This window comes from Trichogramma pretiosum, unplaced genomic scaffold (genome assembly GCF_000599845.2).
Source record: "Trichogramma pretiosum strain Unisexual culture from Peru unplaced genomic scaffold, Tpre_2.0 scaffold26, whole genome shotgun sequence".
NCBI lineage: Eukaryota > Metazoa > Arthropoda > Insecta > Hymenoptera > Trichogrammatidae > Trichogramma > Trichogramma pretiosum.
This window is the reverse complement of record NW_019641640.1, coordinates 1,455,691-1,479,532: the sequence shown is the minus strand read 5'-3', so window position 1 is coordinate 1,479,532 and position 23,842 is coordinate 1,455,691. Positions and strand designations below refer to the sequence as shown.

At 39.0% G+C, this 23,842-nt stretch overlaps 1 protein-coding gene across 2 annotated transcripts in view; it reads right to left on the bottom strand.

Annotated features, from left to right (window-relative positions):
• LOC106652647 (KH domain-containing, RNA-binding, signal transduction-associated protein 2-like) overlaps window positions 1-23,842 on the bottom strand; it is a 45,262-nt gene that overhangs the window by 8,728 nt on the left and 12,692 nt on the right. For both annotated transcript variants that reach the window (XM_023459656.1, XM_023459655.1), the window contains exons 2-3: window positions 15,276-15,397; window positions 4,880-4,996 (exon numbers count right to left, since the gene is read on the bottom strand). In XM_023459656.1, the coding sequence (XP_023315424.1) occupies window positions 4,880-4,996; window positions 15,276-15,397 (239 nt within the window). The remainder of the gene's footprint in view (window positions 1-4,879; window positions 4,997-15,275; window positions 15,398-23,842) is intronic.

Sequence of the window (23,842 nt, the reverse complement as noted above, 5' to 3'; positions counted from 1 at the left end):
CTTGATTCGTCTGAATAAACACGGTTTTATTTGCAAATAATGAGATTGAACTCGAGTGGTTATGGTAAATTTAGAGTATTATCGCAGCGTCGTTTGAGCATTTTGCGAAGAGAATAAAGATAAAATAAAAAAAAAGGTATACAAGAAACACCGAATAATCAGTGATACGCAAACTGGGTTAAGTCGTATTGCCGAGAAATGCGCAGAGCGATTTTTACACAAGCTCCTCTCAGTCGAGCTCTCTCGCGCATTGCCGCACAATAAGTAACATCATTATTTCGCAGTTGATCGGAGAAAAGTTCCAGTCGACTCGTGCATAATCCGCTTGAATTCGTTAATGCGCGCGTATATACGTACATACGTACACGTAGACGTGTATACACACGTAAACGCGCGCGGGCTCGCGAGAGCGAGAAAAATTTTCAATGCACGAACAAGAAAAAAAAATAATAGAGGAAAAGGCGTCGGAGCGAAACTACTAGTAGTGTGTGGGTGGAGTAAAAAAGAGCTACTACTAAATTATTCGGGACGAGCGAGCTGTACGCCAAGCTTTTTTTCTATTCAACGGATTCACGGGTCCATCCAAGTCGAGCAAATTTTTCAGTCGAAATGCCATTGTGTTGTACAGCAGATCTAGCGAATCTCACGCTCGCTGCTACTAGTAGTGGTGTAGTAGTCGATGCTGCTTTTTACTGGTTGAGCGCATTTACCCTAGGAATTTAAAGAGAGAGAGAACGAGTTTCGGCCAGACAAAACTCACCCTTGGGACTCGATATCGAAGCCGGGTTTTATTTCTTTTTAACCTGCTCATTGCTTCCCCATGCCGGGGCGCTTTTATTGATTATTCCTTTTTTGGACTTGAGAAACCTAATTAATTAGTCATTTGCGAAGAACCGTGAAATGGATTTGGTCATTATCCTAAACTGATCTATATTCTGCGGGATTTCTAGAGTACGAAGATACGGCCTGATTAAAACGAGCTTATACTACTACTTGGTCCGATCGGCAGCCTCCCGTTCATTCTATATGATTTTTAACTCGACTTTCATCATAATACCACAATCTAATACCAAACAAAAGCAATAAAAAATTTTCAAATTCAGCACTTACGTAAACAAACTCTCTCTCTCTAGCTCTTTCTACCTTTGTCATAAAAAAAGTTCGAAAGCAACAAACGACTGCACGGAGCACATGTGCTGAATGCAGACGTCAGTCACATTTATACACCCAGGCGGCAGTAGCAAAACCAAATGCATAAAACTGGATATTTTTCGTCAACATTGTCGTCGTCGTCGTAGTGCAGTGTATATCTACTCTGTGTGACTATTCGGATGCGTGTGTGTGCGAGAACGCGTACTACGCGCTATTTTTATATATACGATACGACGGCTATAAAAAAGATTCACGCGAGCGCTAAATGAAAAGAACACGGAGTTTTCCGACGTGCACGCCTGTATATATAGTATATATATGTGTACGCGTGCCCATGTGCGCAAAATACAAGAAGCGTATACAGCAGAGCTCGCATGCTGCGTGTATAGGTATATGCGTGTACACAGCTCGCGACTAGAAAACTCCCAAATGGCACATAAACCATTTACAAACGCGCGGGCCGCTTGGAAAAACGCTGAAATTTTAATGAGAATCGCTCCTATATATCGTGCGCGATGCTCTCGCTATTTCTCTCTCTCTCCCCCGACCGAGAGCGCGTCAAGCGACTGCGTACTTCTATTATCAAGCCCATAGAAGCTGCGCGTCAGACGCTGAATACCCTACTATCTACCAGTAGTAGTAGTACTACTACTACTAGCCGAGCCAGTTCTTCGCCCGTTTACGATCTCAGCTGTCCTACTTAGTCGTTGTTTTTTTTTTCGTGCTCGCAATAAAAAGGCTCTTCGCGTATACGCATGCAAGAGGGCCACTGTACGCTTAATCAAGCGAAACTAGAGCCCGGGCTCGTGCGAGCTACCAGCAGCACGGCAGTATGGCCTAGCATTGTCCGTTCATTTGTCTTGGTGGTGTTGGAGGGCGCGAGGACGCGATGACGAATAGTTTCTCCGACAAAGCTCACATGCACGGCGGAGAAAAAAAAGGCAACCCGCGCGCGTCGCTCCCTCCCCTCTTTCCCCCCGCGTACTAATTAACATAATAAATCTTGCCATCGAGAGCGCCAGTTCGCAACTTTTTGCGCAGCCTTTGCGCTGCTACTTTCCTTCTCGCGTGCGTGATGGATTGCATTGATTGATCGATATTCCGCTGCGAAGATTTTTTACCCTTCATCGAGTATATATAAAGGAGCTTTGGCTCCCATCGATTACGAGAAGCCATGATGAATTTTAAGTGTGCATTGATTTTTTGTACTTCGATACGTTACCGTATTATTTTAAGCAAGGAATATGATACCGATTTCATTACCTCGCGATAAGCAAGCTCTCTCGTTTGCGTATACAATATTTAATACTTATCATTTTCATAATTAAACCTTGTGCACTTGGCCTTTGCATGCTTGGGAAATCTGTGTTGTACCATCGCGCATATAGGCATAAAGTTTAAATGTCATATCAAGGAAAGGCCGCGCGGGTATACAGCAGTGACAAAACCTGTTTGTGTGTGTAAGCTTCTGCGCTCGCGTATGGAAATAATAAACTTAACCCGCGCGCAAGCTCGCTCGCCATTTTGACCAGCACGTATAAGGCGCACATTGTCTGCATTCAACGCGCTTGAATACAACGAGCGACAACGACGTCGCTTACATTCTCTGCCCGTAAAATCTGCAATGGTCTTTCTCCTTATCGTAAGAATGGCCTCTCTCTCTCTCTCCTTTCCTTCCCTAAAAAGCTCGTAAACTTGCTTTACACGCAGCGAGCTTTTGGCCGCTTTTTAAAACCCAACTCTCGCGCAGAAAAGCCACGATGATTTTCGGAGGGAATATAAAAAAATTTCTTTTTTTGCTACACTCGGAGACTATATATTTCGACGATGTTTAAAAATATATGACGTTTCACATTTTGTACCCGCACGCGCGCGCCTGAAAGTGCCGCGGAGTCATAATACTTTTGTCTCTTGGAGAAAATTCGATTTTTTTAAATGGAATCCTTCTCGATGTTTGAAAGTCAAAGCGAAGTTTGAAAAAACATAAATAACGACAAAAATACGAACTCAGATTCGTATGAAACAAGTTTTTCACCCTGCAGAGTGTATGAAAGTTTAATAAAAGTTTTCTTCTAGGGTTTCATTATTATATAACTCGAAAGGAGAAAGAAAAAAGGAGGACATTATACGTCCCGAATCTGCATCTTTGGCGCGTTGGACCGAAGAGTCCTCAACGGGTAGAATTTTCTACACTTTTCCCTCCTGATACCATCCTAAAAATAGTAGGCAAAAATCTCAAAGTCAAGAGGTGCAAAAAAAAAAAAATAAAAAGATAGAGAGCTGGAAAAAGAGTGCGAAAAAGCAAGAACCACAGTGGAGAGTAAGAGAGGACGAGCTAGAAATTTGAAAATTTTAAATTTATCCAGCAGCCAAGTGCGATTCCGTGTTAATTCTGTCATAAATATGTATCAGTACAAGTGTTTGTTTCTTTTTTTATCTTTTGAACTCTCTCGCAACTCCATTCTCCTTTGGTCAAATCGAGTAATTTTCAGACAATTTGCATATTTAGTTCTGTTTTGCAATTTTATCCAGCCTATTTTAATTTATTTGTTCGACCTGGTAGCCAAAGTACGTTATACTTTTAAAAAGTGCGAATGCAAATTTTTGATTATTGAATTTATCATGGCTAGTCTTTCACCTGTACGATCCTCAAACATTGAAATAAGTAAAAGCAAAAAGATATAAAAAATTTTCACCTTTACAGCTGAATGATATGAGAATTCACCTTATTTATTTTTCTTTTTTTTCTCGCTCAAAGAGTTTAAAAGTAGTTTTTAAGGTAACAGCAAAGACATAGTGATCCTCGACGCGTTTTTGCATCCTCGAAATTACCGAGTGAGCCACTCATTTTAAAATATACGAAAGTTACGCCACGAGCGAAGAGATGCGCGCGTACGTGCAAATGCACCTTTGCGTAGAATATTTTTTTATTTTTTCCCAGTCTCTCTCTCTTCTACCTCTTTCATTTTTGCTCTCGAGTTTTATTTCGTTTCCCTTGTGATAGAAACCACGAGAGGGTTATAACATGTACGACGCTGTTGGAAAGTCATTCACACGCCTGTTATGTATGAACTCTATATAATTTGATTGAAGGAATTATTTTAATCTGAAAAATCCGTATTTTCAAGGGAAATCGCAGTAAAGTATATCATGCCTCAGGATTTTCACTGCGTAAGAGATAATCAATCAAAAGTTATTCATTGCAGATATAATATCAATAAAATCAGTGCATTTTCAAGTATAATAAAATGTAAATATATTTGTGAATTTTTTGTTTTTTGATTTTTTTATATACACTTTTTCATTCAGTAATAGAAGCCGTAAGCGGTATATGAAAAAATTTTTAATTAAATAAGGCAAAGTAACGATGCGAATTTTGTAAGTGATTGAATTTAATTTTTCATTGTATAATTAAAAGTATTTTTTCACTAATGATATTAAATCAAGTCTGCAAAAGTTTACAGTATATAAAAGTTAATTAAAACAAAGGTATATTGTTACTAATTTTCATGCAATCAATAGTTAATAATAGTTTCGATTTAATATCAAATTTTTAATTAATCACGTAAAAATGAGTAAAGCAAAAACAAGTCCAATAAAGTATCGATCATTTAAGAGAAAGCTTCTGAAACTTAAAAAATAATGAAAAACAAGATTCTTTTTAATTTTAATGTTACGAAGATTGAATTTTTGAGGTCAATAAGATATTAGCATATTGTAAACTCACCTTTTGCCTATCCTTCATAGATCCTCTACCGAGAACAGCCATCTTACACATAGTTTCCTCTTGTAGGCGCTTCATGGAATTGCCTTTGGGACCAAGTAACTTGCCGACAAAGTTGAACTGCAACAAGACAATAAGACGATTTAATTCTAGACAAATAAGATTCTGGTTGTATTGACACTTTTATTATAAGTACAGTAACGTTCGCATAATTGATCGAATTAATAGTTCTTTACAAATTTGAGCGTATCATTTCAATGCTCCTATATCATATTGCTGGACACTAATCAAAGATTCGAAAACGGCGAGTTAAATGCACACAGGCTACAAGGGCAAAATTCAAAAGGCACGGCTGCTAAGTCAAGTGCTCGCACTGCAAAACAGACTCGCTTCACTCGACTAGTTAAAGTGGGTACGTTTGTGCGTGCGTATAATTGTATTTTGCCTAATGTATGGTGCAGAACTTATTAAGGGCAAAACAGATTAGAAAGTTATGTTATGACGCATTTCAAGTGCTCGAGCGAGTGTGTGCTGCGCCAGCTTGCCACCAACTTCAATTCCTGCCACTTAACTTTGCGTTATTTATGCAAAGTGCAAGAGTTATATTTGGAGTATTTGACGCCATATTCGGTAATTGCTTAAGATATGGTATTCAAGATTCACGAGTGAAAAGTTAAGATACACGACGGCCGAAGAAAAGTATTATTTTCAATAGAGATAAAAAAATGTATCATCAAACACCTGCATGAGAAAGTAGAAACGTTATAGGCTCGCTCGAACACGCGTAATCATCAACAATATTTCACGCGATAGCGCACACTTAAACCCAGTCGCGGAGAATCGGTAAACCAGGGCCGGGAAGGGAAAGCAAAAGTAATCGGTGCGAACGAAACGGTGCATAACCTATGGTCGTGGCATACAGTTGGCAATATCCGGGCGCACGCTGGATGCTATGAACAGTACAGTGTTGGCATTTCCGTGGCGGCTTTTGTGCGATATTCCACACGCTCACAATCTGCGCGTCGCGCTCGATAATGATTTGCACCGGAGCTTTCTCTGAACGCTAAAATACACGCTCCGATATGATCAACGTCAGTCGTGTATGTGTGTGCATGAGTGTGGGTGCTGTATACATATTCTGCAAATGGCGCACGTGGGCTCGGATCTCAGTGTGTGCTTTTGAGTTTATGTGTACGTATGTATATGTCAGCAAATGCACACAGAGAGAAGATTTGTATTATACATGTAGCGCATCTATATACCGAATCCGTGCAAGATGATGACTATGCATGGCCGATGACTTAATGGATAGCTATTCGGGTATTACAGCTTCATCCTCCTTCCTAATACCCCCACCCGGTTTCACCTTTCCTTCCCCTATACGCCTCTGCCCTTTAGTTTCTAGATTGCCTCTTATGATATAGGGAGATGTAGCTCAAGGGTATACTCGGCTGTATTACTGAACAGCTGATGCATCTTACTAACGAATTACTTCTAAACTCATATAATCCCAGAAAGTGCTACCTTCGAAAAATGGAACTTCAAATTGATTCTATATTAATTAAATCATCGTTGATTAATTTGAATTTTTTTGTGAGTATTTTTTCATGCAATTTTCATAAAAGAATCTATGATTTTGCAAAAAAAAGTAAATTAAATTTTATGAGATGCCATTTCATATCAAAACCGTTGATGAGCTCACTATCAATACTGATTTGAAATAGATATCATGTAATTCTGATTGAGGATTAACAGTATAGCGTTTACGAGCTAATTGCCCTTAGTAGCCGTATATATAATGGATATATGGTTATTAGAGGTGACCTATAGCTTTCCAAAGCAAATGTATGATCAGGTAAATCATTGAAATTTTGTTTATTCACATCAAAAGAAATAAGGCACCTTAGCGATATCAAAATTTAGAAGGAAAATGCTTGGGATTTTGCTCAAAGAAACACAAACATACGTACTTGAAATTAACTAAAAGTTAAAGAATTCACCGGCTGAGTTTGAGTTACGCTAGGGACGTCTACGTTCTTTTTAGTACATAAGTTTGCGAGAGTAATTAGGGCAACACGGGCAAAAAAAAAGAATACGTGATCGGCGGGTGGGGCATGAACTAACAAGACAAGTTTGTTACATGTTGTGCGGAGAGCTAAATCCACGATACGCGCGCGCGCGCGAGCGGGAGCGTTCCTTTTAACGCGCGCGCACACGCGGTCTTGAAAAAAGAGAGAGATGCTCCGGTGAAAACTAGTTATACTGCTGCTTCCCCCTGATCCTTCCAGGCATATTACACTTTACTCAGTTCACAAGCCCTTGCATGAGCTATCACTAGAGCTGCAAACTCCGCGCTCCCAACTTGTCTAGACCTCGGTCGTTCTAGGACCATTTATAATTCACAGGCCGGCTTCTCTCTCTCTCTCTCTCTCTTCTCTCTCTTTTTCTCCTTCGACCTTGTAGACTTCTTCGAGCACTAGAGTAGGCTCTCTGCAATTATCTCTATGTGCTCTACAACTGCATGCACCAAGACGATGGAAAAAGAGCAAGACGAGAAGGATAAGTTTACGAGAAAGACATTTTACGCGTGCTTTTTTTCTGAATTAGATTTTTTCAAGTGTAAACTTTGATTTAAAATTTTACTACTTAATATTTCGTCTTACACGATTTGTCACTTGATACAATAAAAATTTAATTATTTTTCCACATATTTTTTTAATAGCTCGGGGGAAAAAATTTACAAAATAAAAGAAACCTTTTTCTCACACTCATGACTAACACAATGTATTCTTGACGTTAGAATTATGTTATGCTAAAATTAATTTTTTTATTCCCGTCAGACAAAATGTCCGTTGAAAAATATTGTAAAAATTATATTTAAATAATGCTAATGCTTAAAAGTAGAATGTCTAAGAGGCTTTTACAATGTCCGAGCCTCGAGAATATTGTTAAACCGAAAATGAGCAGACTAAAAGCAAATGAGTACGGAGAAAAGTCGATTTTTTACAAGGAATTTAAAAAAAGTCAAGGAAATGAGTGCAAAAGGCGAGCCATGTCGGAGCCGAAAATAAATGTTCACACACTCGGGAATTTTAATGAAATTTATAAGTATACATTGCGGCTGGCACTCGTAATTTACATTAATTTTTGCCCTTTTCTCAGTAGCAGAGAAACGACTTTCAAGATATAAACAAAATTTCAAATATTCGTGTCAAGTGTCATTTTTTGAATGATCAAAAAAATGTATGTAGTACAAGTTCGTGGAGTTTATTATAAAACGATTATATTATTCTTTACATCGTTTTCATATAGTTTTGAAAAAGTACGTACTAAAAATAATTTTAAACTATAATAATTTATTTAAAAGGTATTACTTGAGCTTCCTCTATTCATTTTTTGTAATATTTTAATTTTTAATTGATTTCATTTCTTAAATGTTATTCTCAATCCTTTTCAAGTCTAGTTCAAGAACTTGAGTGGTTGAGAGTTGCATGCAGAGGGACTTTTAGACCCCCTCGGCAAGAAGAGTGACAAACTGACTAGTCTATTCTAGTTTTCCCCTTTTCTCTTTATCTTGCTGTTGCCTTTTTCTTTCTCTCTTGTCTCATTGTTTTAAAGAAGTTTTTTGGTGAATAAGCGGCTACCACGTATGTATTTCCAGGCTTGTATGCTTTATTGAAGGTAAAAAGTTGGCGTAATTATACCATCATCATGCCAAATTTTAAAGTATGCACTTTATAAATGGTAAAAACATCTTCTCTCAACAAAGGGTACATTCATGAAGTATATTTCAAAGTTGAAATTGAAATTGTATGAAAACTTTAATTTAAAATTATGACTTACTGGAACGAGAATGGACTTACGTTTTTTTAATGTACTGTAACATCTTGTGATATGTGTGTTTACGTTTAAGAAACTTCTTTCGAACAATACGACAAAAGAGAAACTAAATTTTGAACAAACCAAGTACATAAGCTTAAATCATATGTTTTCTTGCCAATTTACATGATGTATCATTTTACTTCATAATAGTCCGAGCGTTAGAAACTACTTGAACACGAGTGAACTATACGTGATGTTCCGCAGAGAATTTCTCTATACATATTTACATTTGCAAAGCGGTATTTGAATTTCAAAAACGATACCTTTAGAATAATCAAAGCGTGCATTATTTGTGTAACAATAAATAATAATGAAGAAAACACAGGCGTGAGCAAAGATTCCTCCAGTGCTGGCATAATTCAAACGATTGAGCATGAAACTAATTCACGTGCATATTAGCTCTTGACATCCTTAACCATGGGTGCATGGAGGAAAGAGAAAAGGTAAAGATAGAAGGAGAGCGAGGAAGAGAGACAATTAATCTGTGTAGCGAGCGTGCAAACGACTCGCGCTTGGAAGGAATTAAGGGGTTTTGCTCTAACAACGGATAGAATTAGTTGTTTTGCTGCGTCTCATACGGGGCGCGCAGTTCTGCACGCTGCGAACAACAGCTCAACTCGAAGTAAATGCATCGAAAAGCATGTTCGAACGTCAACGATGACGAAGCTAGTAGTGGTGGTAGTAGTACTAGTAGTAAAAGCGACTCTGCACTAAATCGCAAGTCATAAATAGCTTTGAAGTTTCGACAGTCAACGTGAGTAAAAGAGAAATTACGCTGCTTGCTTCCGTTGCCGCTACCGCATAGTTGACACACATAATTTGATTCGACCATATGGGTTAACGCAGAATAACTATCGCAGTTCGATGGAATCACGCTCATTAAAATACACAGTTTCAATATTATAAAGGTAATAAAGCTTCTGTGATATGATGTAGGCATTTATAGCACAGGAAATTCTATTGTATGTAAATAATTACCTCGGCGAGAAATTATACATAAATGTGCAAATATAATGTAGTGGCGTTTCGCAGCAATTTGTAGCTTGATTAATCAGTAGCACTTGAGCTGTATTACACTTAAGCTGCTGAGGTCGAGTACACGAAGAAAACATGAGATACCCTTACTAACATGCAATCTATGGAAATGAATTTTTTTTATAAAGAACTTAAAGAATAATACAAAAAAAAAAAAAATAAAACAAAATATGTATTTTTAAATCTAAAAAAATATAAATTTACCCATTTACCTAATGCTAAATTTTAGCCCCAACTACAATAACAATACGTTCCTTGGAAACTTTAGCATCAATAGCACATTGGTCAGGGAGAAAAGTTTCGTGCAATAAAAAGCTTCGAATCTCGTCGATTTCCGACAGTGTCACACGGAGAAATGTCGTGCCAGCATTTTGTTAAGGTAGGCGATTAGACTACCGCAAAATCCGATCACAGTGAATATTTTGCATGACGTGCTGTTATAACGATAATGGAGATCAGAGTTTAACTTCCGTTATATATATGTACGTATGAAGTTACGAGCAAAACCATTAATCACATTTCATAGTTAAATACTTGTTGATTTACCACCATTCGATCGTTAAAGCATCGTTTGTAAATTGAATTGCTTGTCGATTTTGCTTGTTATCGGGACATTAAATATATTTTTAATCATAGTTTATCATCGGCTGATGTAGATTCGCAGCGTGAAAAGCAGTACGAAGATTTTAACTAAGCCAGTTACATACAGTTATTACGTTAGGTAAATAAAATAGACCAACTGTTATTTAATTTAATGAATATTGTTAGCTCAACGTAGTTCGAATTCAATCAAGTTTATACAACAATTGCTACTATTGCTACGTAAATTATTTTGGTTTGCTTTGGGTAATGGATGATTGATTTCAGAAATGACAATTCAAAATAGTTAGTGTACGGCTATACGATCAATACTCATGAATAAATCTTTCCCCGATATTTATTAGCGATGAATTTCGAGCCTTCAAAAAACATAATTCATCCGTACACTTTTTTTGCAATAAAAAAGGAAAAATGTCAATAATAGTGTTCAATCATGAGCGGAAATTGAAAAGCGCGTCGAATTCACTCGAGTATCAATCGACGACGAGAGGGAAAAAACAAAAAAATGCAAAAGAATGTGGTAAAGAGTCGAAAAGTTTAAAAAAAATGCTTTGCATGCAGTTGATAGCATTATTGACTGCGAGTTTTATTTACTTTTTTCACGCGCAGTATGTTGAAAATCCTGGGGCCTTAGCCACCTTCAATAAAAAAGGATTTGCCAGTATATATAAAGTCAGGTCACGAAAGCCATATCATCCCCTTTCATAAGTAACCCAATGCAGTATCCACGGCCCGTGGAAAAAAAAGGGACGAGCGAGCTGGTCCGAGCCAAGCAGACGAAACTAATATAAGATATAAGAAGCCAGTTCTGTCGTATGGTCAAAAAAAGCCCAGACATAAAATGTTAGCGAGTAAAGACTAGAAATTTCTTTCGTAATCTACACCTATAACAAAAAATATTTACAATAAGCAGGCATACAATGAATAAATATTCATTCTTTGATATATTTTTTACTGAAATTAGTAGAATAGTCGTACGCCTTTACAGTTTATTGAAAGAAAACTACAAAACATGGTCGTATAACGAGAATATAATGCCTGAATCTATTAAATAACAAGTAGGTACACGATGTCAACACATGGCAGGCGATGAATGGGAGAAAGATGACTTCAGCAAGAGAGAGAGCGAGTCAAGTACTTAGAGATGTATAGCCCGTTACACGCATGTGATATACATATACATGCACACACGAACACGTGTACACTCGTATAGACTGCACGGCTAGGATTTTCCCCGTGCGCACCGGTGGAATATGGTCCAAGTCGCGATGCAGAGAGAGAGAGAGAGTCAGTCCATTAATCACCGACGCAGAGCCTGTTCTTGACTCTCTGCCCGCATGTGCTTATTCCCCTTTGCAATTCTTGAACTACTACTAGCCTATTCGAGATAATCTTGGAACAACTAATTGCAACGACTGCACATCAACGTAACCGAGTAAATCCATTATGGTACATACCGAGAGATTAAATATTCAAAGGCCGCGCGCGCACCTCAGAGAATACAAGTGGAAACGATCAGTTTTTGACGCGACGTATAGCGTTGCGGCCAATGCCATTGGCAAGTGACCCGATTAGCAGCGCGTCTATTAACGTCGCTTTGCCCATCATATAGCTTCGGAAATTCGAGGAATTAGGAGCATCCAGGCGTATATAGCGCATAAAGTAGCAAACAAAGTCTATAAATATCGGTGCACCGAGCAATTTCCCTGGAAAGCAACAAAATCAGCTCAACCGCAGCTAACAAATAGCAGGACGAGCGTTTATATTCCAGCCCGAGGGAATCATCATATAGCCAGACGGAGAGAGAGAGAGAGACTGGAGAGTGAGATCGGTTTTCTGAACACAAGTACGATATATCATACTGATCCGTACAACATAATATACACGCACATACACATACACGCTCGAGTGGCATCCTAACAGATCGCGTTATTCCGAGTGATAGGCTGATAACCTATAAATAGACGACATTCGTAATGCAGCTCGAGTCATCTCTCCGCGTGTCAAGTTGGCGATGCGCACTGCAGCTTGAGACGTGCAGCGCGCGATAATGACCGAAACGAACACAAAACCCGTTCGGCATCCGAACTCGGAATCCGGTAATGCGAAAGCAGGACGATCAATCAGAGCCTTTATGCGTTTCAAGGACAGTAATAGATAAATTTGCAGATACGTCGAACAGGTGTGCGGAATATTATATAGCCCCACGTATAGCTGCCAATGCACGCCTGTATCGATTTATCTTTATATATTTAATGAGCCTGGAAAGTGGAGGAGAGAACGTAACGCGCGTACACGGCTGCGGAGCCTTCCAACAACTTTCATTCATTCGCTAGCGCCAGCAGCTCCTATATATAGGGCGTCGGATGTTATGAATAAAAGCGAATGTTTACTTGGGCACACGGATGCGCGCGAGTACACGCGCGCGATCCATCAATTTCAAGATTGGCATACGAGATATAGGCAATACTTACCGAGAGCGCGCCCGCGTGATATGTAAAGTGGCAGAGACGTTACATTTTGCAAGTAGTGTACGGAGTCGAACGCGAGCGCGCGAAAAAAATTGAAGTGCTTGCAGCAGCTTTATAGTTTTGAAGTTTCGCGTAAAAAAATTCAACTTATCCTATAAATCTCGAGAGCGAATGATTAAAGTAACCGTAGCGATTGTGCGTAGTGCTCGGCCAATTTCTTTGTCGGAATAACAAGGCCATTTTGTAAATAAATGATATCACACTGCGATCTCATTTGCAAGATGAGCCCGTTTCACGTTAATGGAAACGTCAATTTTTTAAAATGTTTTAATCGTGCAACAGTACCATCGGTACGACAGAGATAAAGAATATCATTATTTTGAAATATCATCTTATAATGACGCAGTCATCTAAAATATAATGCCGTGCTCACTGACGGGGTGCGGCGTTATACATAACAACAAAACAACGATTTCCCCCAGCTCGCAAGCTTGGCCACAATAAATCTCTCGGGTCCGCGTATAAAACGCACCAGCGATTTACACTAATGCGTGTTTATTCCGCCCAGACCGGTGTTGTGCGCGAATGTCTAAAACGAAGAAAGTAATATTATAGCCATGCAAAATTTCTCCTCCACTCGAAACATGCGGCTGCGGCCACGTCGTTGACTGTATCCCCATTTTTTATCTACCCTTTAAGAGTGTACATTTCAAGGGAGCAGCACAGCAGACTTCGAAGCTCGTCCTGAAATTACTTGCCGTTGTCATAATATGCTAATCTACTCATATTCCCTCTTAGGCCAGTTGCACGCTTGAGAGCGGATTCCCTTGAGCACCGTAAATAACTTGGGCGAGCGCGGGACGCGAAAACGCGAGAAAAATTAAAATTAGTGCACCTCACAAAGTGTCCCATCGCGACTTCGCATACTGCTGAAGCTGTGTTATATATAACGTCGTGCTATGAAGAAAATAGGAAAATGATACAGAAGCATAAATAAAAGCCGAGAAACAAATAAACCGCAAGGCCAATAATTTATTCCTTTGAGAGAGACAGAGATAGATAGGACACACAGAGGGCGGAAGGAAAGCGCGATGGCGAATGCAAGGGCAACCGTGCAGAATTCAGGATATGTGCCTCCCAAACTATTCCAGAACGACATCATACGGTGATTGCTTGCGGTTGCAATTCTGGTAATGCTAAACTGATCGTTTTATTTCTGTTTATATCCGCTTGTTATTCATTTTTCAACGTGTTTACTCGTGCGATATAGTGTCGGAGCAACAACTTCCCCCAAACTAATTTCAACTTTTGGCAAACTGTGTCAACTATTTCATATTAACTAAACTAATCATCGCTACGAAATATGACTGCGCATTTTTTTGAAAAGCGTTAAATTTTCCTCAAAATAAGTCATTTTCACGTAAATTTCTCCATGATGAATACTAGCTCGTTATTGTTAAATACGTATTCAGCAGTTTTGCGTATTTTAAAATGCTACAAGGATTATAATTTTCTTGTTTGAACAGTATATTTCAATACTGGTTGAATGATGTTGAGCAGAATGTATGATAAATAAAAAATCCACTTCTTCCCTGAAAAAATTTTTGTTCCCAATGACTTTAAACTCCAAGTGTTATGATAAAAAATTGCTACTTATTCTTGGAAATGAATACAAAAAAATGAAAAATTGTCACAAAACCCTTTCGAAAGCGCTAGCAAAACATTAAAGTTCATACAACAATGCAAAACAAAACATCGTGAGTCAGGAAAAGTGTACTCGGCCAATCGAATCCTCGCGGAAAGTTCATCAACCCCATCAGGTATAATAGTTTTGCCGGCGTCGTCGTCGTAATTGGGGTGAGGCAACTTTCAGTTGGCAAATACGCCAAGCGAAAAGGCTGTTTAAGTCACAGAGTCGGCGAATGTTGTTAGCCGAGATAGTAATTAATACAGAAATAATGATACTAGGCCAGCGGCGGAAGTGGCTTCAACGACGACCATATAAAATAAAGATAAACAACTCCAGATGTAGCTTGTGCTGCATGTACCATATAGTTACTTTAAAATTTAAATTTTATCACGTATTTACAGATACTAAGTTATTTATTGCAGGGAAAATTTTAATTAGAAATATTTTAATCATTTCTTATTCGATAAACAATTTTTTAAAACTAATCAGCAAAGTTACACAAAACTGATAACTTTTTTCATGTAGATGAAATAAAGTTAAATAAAAAAAGATTACCTCAACATCGAACTATTACATCGCAATGTTCTATTACTAAAATTTAGTATTTTAATTTAAAAATGTCAAGTCAGATACTCGGGGTATTCTCTCAATCCGAAAAAAATTGTTCCCAGTCATTGAAACAGGTAGCGGATATAAAGAAGTTAAAAGGTCTATTACTCACCTTGGGGTGTTCACGCACAGGCACTAGTACCTTTACGGACACTTTGATTGGTTTCTCTCGATAAATGTCTACATACTTTTGATCCTTTATGGGCTTACCGCTGGCCTGGATTTTTTGAATCTCTGAAAAGAGAGAAAAAAGTAAAGAACGGTTAATTTATCATCGGATTTGTAATAACGTTATGATTTTCTTACTTTCGAAATGTACGAGTGTCGAGGGGGTCAAAACGCGTATCGAGCCGGAAATGAGGGATAAGAATGAGATAGGAAAAAAAATATCCGAGGAGACGTAGGATCAAGATGGCCAACTCCGGTTTTTCTGCCTTAGCGCGCGTGCCAGCACAGTAACCGCCGCCGCAGACATGCGAAGAGAAAAACGTGGACAGAACGTTACCACTATTGCATCTACGTTCTAAAAGCTCTAAAATAGGATTTCACGCTTCGTGAACTACATTCCTTTTTCGCCTCCTCGGCTTGGGGGGGGGGGGGNGGGGGGGGGGGGGGGGGGGGGGGGGGGGCGGAGCTCTATATATACCTATTTATGGCCTTATGTACCTCTCATCGATGTTTTCCCATGAGCTTTGTCGGGTATTACTTATTTACAATTTGTTATTGAAAGGGAATATTTATGGGACGCTGCGGTCATTCACGATGAAAGTATTTTTATGAACAATGAAAATTATGACTGTCTTATCTTAACAGACTCATTATTTGTTTGAAAATCAGTTTATAGAAGCCTGCAAAGTTTTAATAGTAATTTTTTTTAATGCGGCACATAATGATGATGTTCTAAATTTGCCAAGTTTTAACGGGCAAACCCCGTGAGCACCAATTATACGCCCCTTTTTTTAAAGTTCATCCAACATATTGCCAAGTTAATGTAAGAAAAGCACAGGATGCACACTTTGTTCTCGACGTAAGTTAACAAAGTTCAATTTTGAAAAAAACAAGAAAATACTCAAGAGCACCCGGTGCAACCGAAACACGGAGTATTATCTAATAGTAATAGTTTTCATTATATGATATGATGATATTATATGGTATGATAAATATTGGAACATTTTATGATCGTGCTTAATGTAATTTATGTATTTAGCCCCATGGGTATAGTTTTCATTGAAACAGGAAACCTTTAGTACCTTGTAATCTAATATAAAAGCTGCATTTTTCAAAGAAAGCACTTATAATTTATGTCAACGAAAATTGTTTTAATGAAAAATTAGTTTTTTTAACGTAATTTTTCAAACACAACACAAAATAATTTTTTATAAATTAAAAACAATAACCCACTTGTTTTTCAATTTTCAATTCATTCTTATGTAACTTGAACTATATTAAAATACACGTTACTAATGTTTTATTCCTCTGATGAAAAAATTTTTGGTAACTGGATCAAGAATATCATTAAACATTGCACTGATGGATAGTATTACTATGGTATTTTCCTATTAGCATAATCTCTAAATCGATCAATGAATATTGAACGATGCATCTTGAACTTGCTTTGGCTAGCTTGATAAGGTGGATACTTAAAAATGAAAAGGTCCACCGAAAAAATCGAAGTAGCCATGGTGACAATGTGGAGAAAAGAGAGAGAGTAAAAAAAAGCAAACATCAATGGCCGATTGAAAGATCGTATACCATGCACAAAAGGCTCGCTCTGACGAGAAACCAGTTGATGTGAGGGGGAAAAAGAGAGAAGAATCGACGCGAGCTCGAACCTCTTGATAAAACTTTTTCAAAGGCTCGTGTTTCGCGCCTTGCGGCGTGGTAAAGATGGGAATGAGCGACGTGAAAAAGGCTGGTAATTTTACACGTATAACATCGCCTACATTTTCGCCTAGGCTTTATAACTTTATCTATCATCCTTTTATTTTTATACGTCAAAGCTGTACAAACTTTTTCTTTTTAGCTACGCTTTATCTCAAACTTCCGAATGCTTTTGCCATTAATGTCTAATCCCGCTCATCGACGATAAAATAAATAACAAGTTGCGTTGTTTGCAATAATCGAGTACTCATGAAACACGTAGATTAGCTTACTTTGTTTGCATGTGCTTTTGCCATTAATGTCTAATCCCGCTTATCGCCGATAAAATGAGTAACAAGTTATATTGTTTACAATAATATGAGCACTCAAGAAACATATGAATGAACTTACTTTGTTGACATAAACCATCAACTGCATCTAATCTCAGTGGCTCGTAAAATAACCGAGCCTGCCCGTCTCTGTCTGACCACATCGAGCTCGTACTACTTCGCTGCACCGTAAAGTCTTACTGAATCAGATACTAACTGTAAAGTCGCTTTAGGAAACAGCTAGTGCACATATGCCCTATTCGAATTTCAAGCTCTTTGCATCAAATCATGTGAAACGCAGCGGAGGATATGAAGGAGAGATAAAGAGAGAGATGGTAGGAGAGAGAAGGCTTTCTGCAGACCATCTCAAAAGTCATAATACACTAGCTATCTCAAACTTATCTATAACTCTGAACTGTACAGGCATCTCGTAGCAGAGGAGTTTGTAATATAACGGCCACTCCTTTCCCCTTTTGCAGCATCAGTGCATGGCCTCTGGGCGAGATGATGTCGACCGTGGCAGCAGCAGCAGCAGCAGCGAGTTGCTTTCTTCCTCTCTCTCTCACGCGCATACTTGGTAAATCGCGAAAACGAGTAGAAGTGCACCGGATGACCTTATGTCGGATTATGGCGGAATAACGCTTTTATGCCGCCAGGACCATCATGACTATATGTGAAAGATGATGTGGCCAAGTATGTACATTGCAGCCCTCATTGAGGAAGAGGAGGACGCTTCACGCACACGCTTGAATAGAGTGGATCGAGCTATACGCCGTGGCGAATGGTTCCAAGAAAAAAGCTATCTACCGATAAAGCCGACGACAAAGCTTTTTTCCCCAGAAGAAATTTCAACTACAAGAAAGGCGCTTTCGCGCGAATTTTCGACATGCAACGCGGTAAGTCAGATTAATCACCGGCAGATAAGTACGCTATTAAAAAATGTAATTTCCATGGGTCAAAGCACCGTTTGACTTATGGTAATATTAGCTTCTATATTTCGATAAAAGCAGTGCTTGAAGTCAATTGCACAAAGGTGCAGAAATGATAATACAGTTGAGTGGATAATGGGTGAGTTCACAGTCAAATTTATATTAATTTGGTCGGGGATCAGAAAAGTACACTTGGCACTGAATTATTAATGTGACAGCCTCGCAAACGATATGTAAACATAGACTTTGGCACGATAAAGATAAAAGGCTGCTCGACGCCCGACTAAGAGTAAAGACACGGACAGAAAGAAGATAACAGATTATAAAGCCACAGAGAGAGAGCGCGCTTTATATAGGGGGCGAATGGGAGTGCTAACATCGTATAGCTACTGTAGGTATTTCCGCACTCAATGTGAATCGAACACCAGTAGAGCAGAGGCCAATGCTATATCATCGTCTACGTGTATAGCTGGGCCCTGGCTGCAGCATTATCTTTTGGATTATTGATAAATACGTTCCTGTTCCGGCCTATATATAAGGCAGTAGTGCACCAGTGTACACACACGTTTGCGTTAGATATACGACGCAGAGGTGGTGCTCCGTAGACTGGACAACCCCCCGGCAGAGACCCAAGCGTGCACACAAACACACGTACACATACGTGTGGCAGTGTTAGTACATTTACTCTTGTTACATTGTCCTTTTGGACTCTGGTGAGTGGTGAGGAGCTTTTGTTACTCGGTCCAGCTGCTGCTGCCGTGCGCTGCGCCAAGGGTTTGTTTGTTTTTGTGTGTGTGTGCGGTCGATTTTCATTGTTGTTGCTACGTTGCAGCGCGCGTGCAGTTGTCGACAATCTTACATAGATTTGCTGCTTCTATACTTTTACTCTCTTTCTATTTACACATATATACATTTAAATATATACATCCCATATGAACAGGCCAGAGGGCAGGTATTTTGCGATTACTTTTTACTCGAGTCGAATACGATGTAAAGCGGAAACATCATTCTTTGTTTCCATTGAAACAATGGGGAGAGAAGAAAAGTTTCCGTTCGGGATTTTTTCCAAGTGCAGCAGCTCCAGCGGTTTCAATCCAATTTACTATGCTCTCTACAGTAATCATTAAAGGAAAAAAAAAACGATTATATTTGCGTATAAATATATCGACTGCCTATTGCTATTGATTCGATAAAAATTTATTGATTTCTGTTTATAGGAAACATATTTTTTGCCAACAATTCATATTCAAAAGTTTTATTACGATTTTTTCCTCTGCAGTCTATAAAAAAAAACTTTAAAGTTAAGAACCTCCATACCGTAAAAGAAATAAGATCTATATAAAAGGTCTCGAATCTCGTACTCTTTACAACATACTGAGTAATTCGCTTTGCACCAAGTGCCATTCGAAATCTATCAAAGACTTTGCCGCTCGAGCTGAATAACAGAATACACGCGGCTTTTTTTTCTCTCAATCGGAACCCGTAAAAGATACCGAATCTCTATTACCAAACTTTTTTCTTCTGTATGTTCGATTTCATTTACTTTATCTTGCAGTTGAAAAAAAAAACGAAGAATAAGCTAGTGGCAAAGTTTACACCGTGGCAATGAATTCAGCTTGAAGGGCATCTTATCATACACAGCGAAACTCGTATACATATAGCATATCTGCTGGTTGTAACTGACGGTGGTTTCAGAAGGGCATTTATTTCTGAGCAGTGAGACTTTTACGACGAATCACGTGCCATTGAAGTAATAGCATTTTTTTTAAATTACTGTTATAAAATTTTCCAACAATTTTTTTTTTGCAGCAAGATTTAAAGTATCATAAGACGAGCGCACTCTTAAATTTTTAATTTTCTAAGTTTTCACTAAGCAAAAAGGCAGTTAACACGCCGTATAAAGGGCAATATTAAATGCTCTCTTGCGCAAATAGTAAATATTAAAGTTGAACATTTAAGACTCTTATAACGACGAGAGTGTAAAGCTGTATCATCCCATGCCATGAAGTGTAAACGCAGTTTGTAAAATAAAATCCAAAACAAACGCGCACGGCTATGTAGCAGTAAAAGTGGGTGAGCTATTTTATAACATGTCACAAGCGAGCTGGTGCCGGTACTGCTGCTACTACTTTCGCGAATCGATACCTTTTTTAGCCTCCCGAAAGAGCTTTGACATCGAACGTCGCCGGCGGGGACCGCGCGTCATTCCATCCAGAAAACGAAAGAGAAAGAGTGAAAAAAGAAGAGGGAAAAGATCCGAGAACACTCGCGGATGAAGCGCAAAAAAGTGCATCATGCGCGCCGCACACTGTGTGTGGCGCGAGAGAGCTGCTACATTCGACCGTTATACTCAGCTTGTCGATTAGTGAGCTCTGCGCAGCATCCAAACCGAACACGATTTTTTTTCTAGCTTCTTGGATTCGATCGAAAATAAAGAATTTCGCAGTGTTCGTGTGCTGTACGTGAAGTACACATCATACAGGGCGATGATTTTCCGCAGCACGACGAGCTACGTTGCTGTCTAGCTGAGTCATGAGGAGGCCACGTACATACATACGTGTACAACGCAATATTACGATGATACCCTTTCGTCGTAAGCTGTCCTTCTTCATTTGACTTTTTCGGGACGCGTTTCACGTAAAAAAGGCAGCCGAATCTATGTAGATTCGAAGAAGGGCGAATTTTCTCCTAAGAGCACTTTTCCGTAACGACGATCGGTCGCGCGTATAGAAATCGATCGAGCGAGCTCGATACCCTCCCTCTCCTTATAATCAATCTTGATACATCATGGTGAAATATATGTAGGTAAAAAAAACTTTTTTTTCGCTACTCCCTCTACTCCCAGCTATGCGTTCAGGAGAAAATTCAATTTCAACAGATTTATGCTGTTTTTCACATCTCCTTTTCTGCTCTTCCGTTTCACGTAAAATTTCCCTTTTGCCGCCTCGTCCTCCCCCTTGGAGCACTCTTGGAGCTTCCTCTTTTTCTTTTTCTTTTTTTTTCCTATCTATCTTGCCATCTTTGCTCTGTGCTTGTCTTTGCCCTCGCGCGCGCGCGTCTAACTCATCCAAATCGAATGTAAATGAATACCGCGCGTATATAGAAATTGAGAAAGCTCTCTCTCTATACGTGGTTTATATTCAGACAACGCAAGATATATATCGCTTCTAACCTGTAAGCTTTCGCGGTGAAAAATCTTCGATCCAAGCTTCGGCGTGCCGCGCGCACTGAGAGCTTTTATTTATTTATCTCAGGCGTGAAAGTAAATTCTGTTATTTTTCGATACCTCACGTCGCCGTGGTGTATAAATTTTACCTTAGAAAAAGAGATTTTGAGGTAAAGAGTTGACTTTTTTGAAAGTATATTTTCCGAGGGCGCGGGCAAATACTGTACCGTATACGATATTACGATCGCTTCGAGAGCTTCAATGGAGGAAACAAATTCTGCGATGGGCTGTGGACCCGAAGGGAGTAAGCGGCTGCGGCGGTGGTGGCAGTAGCAGCAGCAGCTGCACACATTGTCCTTAACCAAAGCCTCATAAACCGGAGACGAGGATACAGAAGCGCACACGACGCGAGCCGCGTTGTATAGCTGTATATGCCCATATAAACAGACTTCGATCCCCCCTAACGATCGAATAACCATCGAGCAGAGTATGTAGACCGGGATCTGAGGATGTGCATGTGCAATAGCAGTAGCAGCAGCAGCAGCAGCTATGTAATCAAGTGAGCTCGACGCAGCGAGCAGCGTAGCGCGGCATTATATGTGTACGGCGCGAGGGGATAGATGGAAGGCAAGTGATGCAGCGCGTGCACTGGAATTTATCAATATTCTGAAAGCGCGATGTCCTCCTCCTATAACCGCTCGTACACGCGCGCCCGACTGCCTGATACTCCTCCGAGGTATGTATATAATACGAAAAGCGTAAACTCACGAGATGTGCATTTGTACTCGTTCGGCTGCGGTGGCGAAGCAGCGAGTCCTATGCTTTCTCGTAGGAATTTCCAATTCCTTATACACGCTGCACCCTTTATGACCAAGAGCACATGGCTATAAATATTTTACATCGATAATTTTCTATTAGTCTTCCTCCGTGTTGATGTCCTGCCCCCCTTTTTTTTTTGGCTTTTTTCATCGCGTCGCACAATAGCCGTGTGTACTTATTATTGAAAAGAAATAAAGTTGTACCGACGCATCAGTGCGCGTGATAAATAATGATCTTTTTAAGTATAGCTGTGAAAGCGTAAAAATAAAAAATAGTAAAGAAAATAATACCAACAATAATGTGATGTCTGTAGAAGTGGACACTGGACTTTCGATAGAAAAAGCTTTACACGTACATCTTCGTGCGGCACGTATTGAACAACTATATATAAGAATATCATGCGATCGTGATATTTTCCTTTTTTTTTATTATTATTATTGTATTATTATGATATTGCGAAAAATTCCATACAAACTGAAAAAGAATGATGAGTGATTGGATTTTCGATGAAGTATTTTCCTTTTTTTTTTCAATTCGTACCCGATATAAAAGGATGAAATTTCTAATACAACTCTTATTTGCACTGTTTGAAAAACTGATGCAATAAAAAATTCCCCTTTCACAAAGAGATAAGAGATATACATCAATGACAAAGTAATACAAATCTTTCTTCGCAGTGCCTTCATAAACTACCGCCTAGTGCATATAAAAGAAAAATAAAAAAATTTTCCAAGCTCGACGCATACGAATCTTTTTGGGGAGCCAACCGCAGCTGGGGATAGAGAGAGCAGTAATAAATGCCACCGGGCTCTAAGCTAGCTACTAAAATTCGGAAAAATCACTGCGCGAATAAAATTTTTAGAATCCGTATCTAGGCTTGCATATTTTACCAGCTCGCGAGCGCAAATAACTTTGACGTTAACATTTTTCACGTTGAGCTACCTCGTCCGAGCGGCTATAATGCAATTCAAACCTGCTACGCACATCCACTCAGCATTATAAAAACAAATATGTGCATTATGTTTATACGCAGTAGGCATGCATGGTACATTGATTCATGGCAAGTAGAAAAAAGCCAAAAAGGACTGGTTCGAGCGTAAAAGACACAAGAGGCAGACAGTGACGCTCGTCAAGTGTCTTTGGTATCGGAATCGATATACATATATACGTGGAGTATAATGTACGATGCATGTGTAATGTATGTACATAGTGCATATATGCATACGCAGCACACGTGCATACATGCATCAAGGAATAAATGTTTCGTGGTAAAAGTCTTTTGGTTTTTTCGCATTTGCTGCCATATATCTTCTCCCTTTTTTCGTATGTATGCAGAGCTTTTCTTCACACCAGAGATTCCATGTGAATTTCAATCATCATCCCTTACGCGAATCAAAATGGTAATTTTTACATTTTTTTGCTACTTCCGTCATGCCCTGAACGTAGCTTTAATTCAAAATTGCATCACGAATTCACGAATTAATTTTACAGCTTTAGTATTAAACATAAGTTGAGGTTGGTGATTTTTTGAATCCTTAGTATTAATTATTTAGTATTAATCCCTTTTGATTTATAA